The sequence below is a fragment of the Xiphias gladius genome, chromosome 10, assembly GCF_016859285.1.
Source record: "Xiphias gladius isolate SHS-SW01 ecotype Sanya breed wild chromosome 10, ASM1685928v1, whole genome shotgun sequence".
In the NCBI taxonomy this organism is placed as follows: domain Eukaryota; kingdom Metazoa; phylum Chordata; class Actinopteri; order Istiophoriformes; family Xiphiidae; genus Xiphias; species Xiphias gladius.
This window is the reverse complement of record NC_053409.1, coordinates 22,060,011-22,068,636: the sequence shown is the minus strand read 5'-3', so window position 1 is coordinate 22,068,636 and position 8,626 is coordinate 22,060,011. Positions and strand designations below refer to the sequence as shown.

Here is an 8,626-nt window from a genome sequence, read left to right as displayed (position 1 = left end):
TGCACGGGTAAACTCCAGGACCCCGGGACATCCCTGGCGGGTGTGGTTACGGGTGCAGCGGACCTGAAACTTTCAACCAGAGAAGGCACTGACGCGCTTTGTTAACCCGGTGGTACGTTACTCGTGAAGAAGAGTATGACGTTCTCAACCCGCATCACAAAACTTAATCTTTCAGTTCATCGATACATTGGTTTTCTCTGGACAGCGAAATGTTTGTGCCCACCGCTGAGCGCACTATGAACGATAACTTACCAAACCACATTTTAATTTCAATTTATATTATTGTTCAACTTTTATAATTAGTGCCAGAGTTGGAACATTTTTTGGTTATTTCACACGAGAGTTTTTAAAATTGTGTGTTTTTTCGTCTGTGTCTTTGACGTGGGGTTTTTGGCTTATTTTCCAGCACTGTCAGTCAAATCTGATCATCCTGCGCCCACACAGTCCTGATGAAGAAGATTATTTGAGTTTTTGATGCTAAACTCTTCATAAATGAAAGCTGAGGAATGTTTTTTTTCCCCTGACTTTAACTTTGATTGCTGCTTATTTAGTCATGAATATTTAATCTTATAAGGAAATACTTCAGATTTGAAACCAAATTTTCAGGGGCTTTAAAGGCATATTTCCTAATAAATGCAGTTTGGTTAATCATGCACATAACACATATGAGCAACGGGAAATTAATCAATTAGCAAAATTGTTGATTAATTGTTTAAGTAATTTTTCAAATAAAAATTCAAAGGTTCCAGTTTCTGAAATGAGAGAATTTTCCAGTTTTCTTAGACTTGTATGATAGTAAACTGGAAATATTTGGGTTTTAGGACCAAAGTAAGACATTCAAAGACGTCACCTTGGACCATTTTTCACAATTTTCTGACATTATTTTTTAGATCAAACTATTAAACGAAAGAACATTCAGCAGGTTAATAAATAATGAAAATAATCACATATACCAGCGAACCGTGGATTCATTTCAATGGTTTTTGTCGTAAGGGTGGAAAACGTGTAAATGCCACATCTAAGCAGCGATTCTGATTTCTTGGTTAGAAAGATGGAATTGCACATAATGGGGCTGTCCGCCAACATGCCCGGGGCGTAAAGCAACACTGTGTTGTGTTTTTCCCTTTTGTCTTACATTTACAGCGTTCCGTAAAAAACACAGAACAGTCATGCAGCTGCTGGTCTGCACGCGACCCACCACTTTCCTCTCGCATTCACGCAAAGAAGCTAAAACATCACGACGAGTTTCTTCTCGTCGTAGAAGTATGAAGTAATTGACGATGAGAGTGTAAAACCCATTAAGTTTGTACATACAACAGAGACTCCTCAGGCTGTCTGTTGCCCCTTGTGTCTGTACTGCAAACAACAGTCCGCCCATGCCCAAAAAACTCAAATCAAAAAAAATAAAAATGTATGTGTGAGTAAGCAGTTGCATCTCACACAAGAGATCGTGGTAGATTGTGGAAGGAAGAAGTTACTCTGTACAGTATACACACATATACATACACACGAGCTCTGCTGTGAGCAGGCACAGCGACGCTCGCATTATCCGTGCGTCCTGATAGAAAAGGGAGCAGCCTACTTAGATTTTAATTAATCAACCCGGTTAACATTTTTTTTTTTAATGGAGCAGAGACAGGGATGTCGGGGCGAGGCTGCGTTCAGGAGCATCCGTCTGACGGATCTTGATATGTGAATCAAGATCAACAGGTGCTTTGAAGATGAAGGCAAACCGTATGTACCCATTTCAAACTCAGCTGCACTCCTGAAAAAAGAAGTGACTTTGCCCCAGTTTCACTTTTTTTACAATTATTGCTCAGGTATAATTAATTAGTGAGGATCAAAGTAACTCAAAAAAAAAAAAAAAAATTAAAAAAAAAAAAGGTCTGTTCGAATTCTCACAAAGTCTGTAATATGTCTGTCCTCCTGAGCCAATGGTCCCTACACGAGTTCATCCAGTTAATGACCTCTATAAAGGCAAGTCATTCATTCATTCACACCTACTGAAATAACCCTCCACCTCTAAATAAGCTACGTTAACACTCTATAGATCAAAGCCACTTAAGACAATTCTATACAGATTTTTTTCCTGCAATCTCTATGATTACTATCCAGGTAAAACAGAACAGAAATCAACACGTCCCGAAACTGCTCAGGTAAAAGAAAAGTGACACATGTTGTTGTGATACATGGAGGCTGGATGCAGGGCTCGGGTTTAAGCTGACTGGACCATAAACCTAAGCATGTGGTTTTATAGGAAACACACTATCAGTATCCATCATAACTCGGCTTCCCGTCGGGCCAAGAAACAGCTGGTCACAACAGGATAAACCTCCGCTTTGCCGGGCCAACTCACTAGCCAAAGCCAAAACTGTGAGGGGCATCTGGCTGGTTAATTGCGCCGATCCCTCATCCTGCTTCATAGTCGGCTGCGAGAACAAGATCTCTGTCGCTAAGAAAATTAGAAAGATACGTCTTCTACAAACTGTAATGTCCGTGCGGCGCTGTTTCTTTAGGGGTCTGCTTCAAACCTGCTAATATGGCACTTGAAAACTCGTCCAAATCAGTCGGGATTGTTGCTAAGAGATCTGTACAATTACATAAAAAGAAGTTTAGCCTCCTCGATATCACAAGCTTGATCAAGACGACCTAAATCTCACTGTGCAACTGCCATCTAGCAAAACATGACCGTAATGAAATCAGGGTTGGCTCTCTGACTTTGGACAGGCGCGATAATGCAACACGGAAAACTCCACAGTGATCTAATTGAACCGGGCTAACTGTCCTCTGGCCTCTCAGAAAAAAGATCAACATATCTGGTGGCGTAAATGGACACGTACAGTAGCTGTGCCATGTTTCGTTGCCAGCGTCAGGAGGAGAAAAAAAAAAAAAAAGCATTGTTGTGTGCCTTGGTTGTCACTGCAACAACTCTGATTTCCCTAACATTATTCAATCCCTGTTTCAACTTCAGTTTGGGGTCACGAGATGTCCCCCCGCAACGAGCACCAGTCTGGTCCACGAGGTCCATCGGCAGACAAGCAATAAGACATTTAAATCCACAATGTTTCCAGTCTCCGTTTCTGCTTCTTTCCCCTGTACACCTGTCTTGAATCCGTCCTGAACTGTGGTTCTAATGGTGGTGACCGACAGACAGGACCAGAGGAATGAGGCAGCCCAACACCAGAGCTCCCACCTCCACCTTGCTCAGTCCCTTCCCCCCGTTCCCTCCCGCGGGAGCGTGACTGTGGCCGCCACCCCCCACCTCAGGGAGGACGTGGACGGTGGCCACGTAGAGGAAGGTGCCAGCTGAGAAGAGCATGGCGACGCCGGTGGCGTTGAAGTCCGACAGGGCCTCTTTGCTGCTCTGAGGGTAGAAGACACAAAAACGAACAATGTGAGGCAAAATATCTGGGTAAAAATTTTGTTCCCCGAAGAGGCATTTCCTCTCAGATGGATCACATGTTGATGAAATGCATTTGTTGAACCATTTCATATCTTATGTCTTGTAAATGGCTCTTGTAGAGAACCGCGAAGTCTTCCCAGCCACAGCGGTTTTCCAAGACAGAGCACGGACATAGTTGACGGAAGCTCGTTCTTTTTCATTGTTTAACACAGTCTAATAAGATGACAGCTGGTTCGGCTCAGGCCGGTTAACCTTTCAAAGTTAAAACACAGTTATAATAAAGTAATAATATTTACCTGACTGAGGCCTAAAAATGTGAGCATGGCGAGGACGGGTGCTGCCAAGGCGAAGACCAGGAGGTGTTTGCGGATGCGGTTCCTCTCAAGACCAGCATGCATCAGGAAAGACACCAGGCCAAACGCTGCTGGGGCCTGCAGGCGACAAAGCAGCAGAGCTCACATAGTTTCACAGTTAAGGTGTACCGCTGCTTAGGGCGCAAATTATTATTATGTTTAATTATTGATCAATTTGCAGATTATTTTCTCGATTAATCATTTGGTCTATAAATTGTCAGAACATAGTAAAAAGTGCCCATCGCAAATTCCTATATGCCTTTTTTCTATCAGTCAAACAGTGTAAAACTCAAAAAATGATCACTAACCAAATCAGAGACGAGGAAAAGCAGCTAATGCTCACGAATGTGATGTTGGAACAGCTGAGTGTTTGGCATTTTTGCCCGAAACAGTTATTTGTGTCAGCTCTACCGGTGCTACGTACGTTTGATTGGTATATACGTATTCAATAAATCTAAAGTATGAAAAAGGATGTTGAAAAACAACTGTTTGCCGTTCGTGGCATGAGCCACTATTACCTTATGCAGCATGATGGCTACAAAGACGATGAGCTGAACGCTGGTCTGAGAGGTAGAGGCAGCAGCTCCAAGCGCCACTCCATCAGCTGGAGACAAAGACAGCGTCAACGAGACAAGTGTAATCTTTGGTCATTAGTACAACCACATTAACAGAGTCCTATTGCTGCTTAGACTTACTAAATAAATCGCAGTGATATTTTGAATTTTCCAAATTACAGCCATGCTCGGGCTCAATTCACAGTGAGGTTCGCTTGTCGATCAACAAGTGAACTTAGTTGCACCAGAGAATAACTAACATTTTTAACAAATAACGGAAAATCTGAGTAAATGTTCAGACAAAGTCAAACACAACATCTGTCTGATCACACCTATATTGTCCATTTTGTATAAGCAAATCTAGTGGCGAGAGGACCATTCTCTGCCACAGCAGCGGTTTTGTAAGTCTAGTACCATCATGAGACATGAGACAGCGAATGAACCCGAACCCACCTGCAGCGTGGACCACAAGACCCAGGGTGGTGGTGATTTTTGAAGAGGTGACTCTTGCCGACTCTGGGTCTAAACCAGACAAAAACAACCAGTCAGAAAAAAAAAAACTTTGTCATTACCAATTATTATATGTTCGAGAAATATATAAATGTAGAACCAAGCAGTGATTACAGATCGTTATCTCCACACCGAGTAAGAACTGTGTGGTCTCACAGATTTTGTAAAAGGTTTGCAGAGCGTTAGCTGCTCAGATAAGAGCTCTTAAATTGTTTGGCGCTGAACGTGGGTGCATCCAGGAAAACAGAGTTTGCAGTTGAGCAGTCTGGCGGCGTTTTTGGTGTATTTCAGGAAACAATTTTCTTCCAGCGTCATTAGCACTAGTTGAGGCTAATGACAAAGCTGCTGTCGCCAAGCCCCATGTTTCCCAAACTAAGTCTCCACAAAGACGATCGGGACCTGGGTACTGGGAATTTCTAAGAAACAAGTCCTTTGGATGCTTTAATCTTTGCGTTTGTCGCCCCCTGTAATACTGACCTTCAGTGTTGTGCACATGAGAGCTTCCTATTTGGTCCACCAGTAGCATAAAGACAAAGCCCAGGACCAGAGACACTCCGATGCAGGCGTGAAGCTGCTCATGACTGTGCTCATGATTCCCACTGGCGCCAAGGGCGGCTTCCGCTTCACCCTTTGGCTCAGACAACTCCACGGCTCCAACCTGGCCGTGGCTGTGGTGTCCACCTGAAGACACACGGGTCAGGAGACCATCACAAACCCACCTCGCGTTCCTCTTAGACACAGTTACTATGCAAACGATCCCAAAACAAACATCTGTGTTTGACAAATTTTGTTGCATAACAGAAATAGACGTCAACTGGTTGCACTTATCTCTCACCGTACTTTGCTCTGTTTGAATACGATTCAAACGGTTCCAGTCTACATAAGCAAATGTGTGTATTATCTGTAGACGTTCACCGAGCACTTTATTGGGAACAACATACTGACACTGGGTAGGGCCTCCCTTCGCTTCGCTCAATTCCTCTCGACCTGGATTCCACAGGATGTTGGAAACATCCCTTTGAGATTCTGCTCCACGTCATTTCTGCAGATTGGTCGGCCGCACAGTCCTGCACCGAAGCTCCTGACCCTGTAATCTGCACGATTTTATGCACTGCACTGCCGCCACATGATTGACTGATTCGATAACTGCACGAATAAGCGGTTGCACAAGTGTTTCTAATAAAGTGCTCGGTGAGTGAATACGCTCTATTCTTAGTTTTCTTCCGGAGTCTTTCTGGCCTGCGGCACTACTGAAGGCGCCTGGAGCCCTGACAAAGCGCTTTTTTTTCTCTCTTTTTTTTGATCACATACAGTAGAGAACTGACACAAAGTGAAAGGAGAAAAATTTCAATGACACGGTCAACGTCTTTAACCTCTTGCCCACCAGGACACCCACTCTCAAATCATTTTAAATCACAGGACTTTACAGGACAAGAACCACAAACCGATGCTGAAATCGGAAAAGTACAGACGTATGCAAGTATCGTCTGTAACTTATGGAATAAATGAACAGGCTGATACTTAGAGCTGTGTTCAAGAGCACCGTCTGGTATTACTGTGGCATTATCTGGAATCAGCTGGACAGGTGTACAGGGGGAAAAAAGTAATCTATATCCTTTCAAACTGAAATCTGGACACCAGTACTCTTGATCAACAGAAAGTGCAAACAGTACAGTTTAAACTATGTTAATTTAGTTTTTAATAAATGTGCCCAGGAATAGCTGGACAGCAGTACTGATACCGAGCGGATAATCCTGGTGAAATCTAGTCGACTGAAACTGAATTTTTTCCACATTTAGTTTATATGTTTTTAAATTGAACATCTTTTCATTTCATTTTGGACTGTTGGTTGGACAAAACAAGCCACTTGAAGACATTGCTGTGGGTTTTAAACAGAGCTCTAAACTCCAGCAGCACTTGTGATACATTGAACAACTCTACGGTCAAAGTTTTTCCCCTTTCCACGCACCTCGAGGTGGGTGAAGTTTGCCAGATATCCCTACTTTGCAGCACGTTGGCGTTATTCACTGTTTTCTGATGTTTTACAGACTAAAGCAAGGTTCACCAAAAAAATAGGCCCCTCTAGCGACACTAAAACTGTCTTTCCCCAATTTATGCCGGAAGAAGAGACAAACTGTGGGTAGTCCTCATGGAACTGCACCCGGGCGCCCCAGTCTTTTTGGGGGAACTCTACCTTCAAGGATTTCCTCGTAGAGTGCGTGGACCCCTTCAGGAATGATAACAGCGAGCGCGGTCCCACAGAGCAGCCCTGCTCCCAGCACAGTGATCAGCTTCAGCTTTTCCTGGAGAAACAAGAGAGTCACAAACAGAGCCTCGGCACAAGGCAGCCTCATTGTCTCTCAGCCCCCCGTAGAAACAAAATGTCCACTGATAACACTGCATGCTTCATGGTGCAACCCTTGCTTCTGCTTAAAGGCACTGACAGGTGAACTTTTACCTCACTAGGATTGGGGAACGTGGCTACTGACAAAGTTAGCTCCCGGGACGCACCTGTACAAAGCTTCGCACGGTGGAAACTCACCTCTGAAAAGTTGACTGCCAAAGGTATTGTCCCGGCCACATAACATCCCACCAACATCGCAAGAGACAGCAGGCTGATGGAGCTAAAATCGTCCATGGCTGCACTCTCTCTTCGGTGAATCTCCCGCTAGGCTACACCATCAAAGGCGACGTCCACCTATTATTTTCAACACGGACTTTGATTCGTGCTCGTCAAGTTAAGCAGCATGCCCCGGACAGCAGTCGTTGGCTGGCGATGGCTGTTGGTCCTGTTCAGCCCGCTACCACACATCCACGTTAACCAAACAGAGAAGTTGCAGCCTCTGGCCTCGATGGCTTTAGCGAACCTAAGCTAACTGGGCTTCGGCAATTGTCCGGACCTCAAATTGCACAAATTAAAAAGCCGGGAACGCTAACCCCTCGCCCGCAAACAACCGATAACCCGCATCGCTCCTTCGAGATTCAGCTGTCAAGGGCGATATTGCAACTTCCCGAATTGGTCAGCAGCTAACAAAAGTTGCTAACCGAGCATCCTCTTGGTTGGTGCCAAGGAAGAGTGTTTCCGGGTCACGGTTCATCCGCGCGTCCTGCTGCCACGTCTCCGCGAGAGCCGGTGGAGGAGGAGGAGTATCCGCATGTTGATCGTCACGTGTCTAAAACAACAGAACAACATCTTTATTTGATTTTGTTTGGGGGGAAAAAAAACAAACAAACCCTTCATCTTGTAATGAGGAGGATGTGCTTGATTTTCTGGATTTCACCACAGTCAACTCCACCTTTAGAAACTGATTGGATCGGACGTTACTCGCTGTTTCCTTCTACTGCTGTTCTTAAGTTTACCCTCAAACTTTGCTCATTTCATAAATAAATGCTACCGGTGTGGTCATTCATTTACAAGAGAAACTTTAATCCTCAGATTTTTTTAAAATCTGGAACCATGAACGCAAGTGTGTACATTGATATAGATATATATTTTTTAAAAAATATCTTAGAATTATTCCTTACTGATCATATATACCCTCCATTTACATTACTGAAGGAAAATATACTGTTTTGATTCACTGGTTACGACAGGAAATCTTGCTCTTTCAATTAATTAGTTTATTATTTTGCTTAAGTTTTATCTTCTTAAATCAAAATTTACAAAAGAAAGGCCAGATTTATCTGAGCTGATTGTCCATAGAAAACAATACATTTCATCTACAGCTGAACGTACTCACAAAAAAGCTCTGAAAAATATAACCACTATAGACTGCAGTTTAATTTGCTCTCAGGGACCCACCCAG

The 8,626-nt window shown here is 43.6% G+C and overlaps 1 protein-coding gene across 1 annotated transcript; it reads right to left on the bottom strand.

Moving 5' to 3' along the window:
- Positions 1 to 421: 421 nt before the first annotated feature.
- slc39a9 (solute carrier family 39 member 9) lies at positions 422 to 7,957 on the bottom strand. The gene is made up of 7 exons (XM_040137800.1): positions 7,363 to 7,957; positions 7,015 to 7,123; positions 5,298 to 5,501; positions 4,764 to 4,832; positions 4,275 to 4,360; positions 3,700 to 3,834; positions 422 to 3,364 (listed from the first exon to the last, which is right to left on the bottom strand). The coding sequence occupies exons 1-7, from the start codon at positions 7,456 to 7,458 to the stop codon at positions 3,131 to 3,133; spliced, it is 933 nt and encodes a 310-aa protein (XP_039993734.1). The 5' UTR covers positions 7,459 to 7,957; the 3' UTR covers positions 422 to 3,130.
- Positions 7,958 to 8,626: the final 669 nt, after the last annotated feature.

Bases quoted from the DNA above. Each gene is read 5' to 3' on its own strand.
- slc39a9 (XM_040137800.1), bottom strand. From the start codon at position 7,458: ATGGACGATTTTAGCTCCATCAGCCTGCTGTCTCTTGCGATGTTGGTG. The intron at 5,502-7,014 runs GTAGAGTTCCCC...GTGTGTCTTCAG, and splicing joins CTACGAGGAAATCCTTGAAG to GTGGACACCACAGCCACGGC. The intron at 3,835-4,274 runs GTAATAGTGGCT...TGTCGCCTGCAG, and splicing joins TAGCCATCATGCTGCATAAG to GCCCCAGCAGCGTTTGGCCT.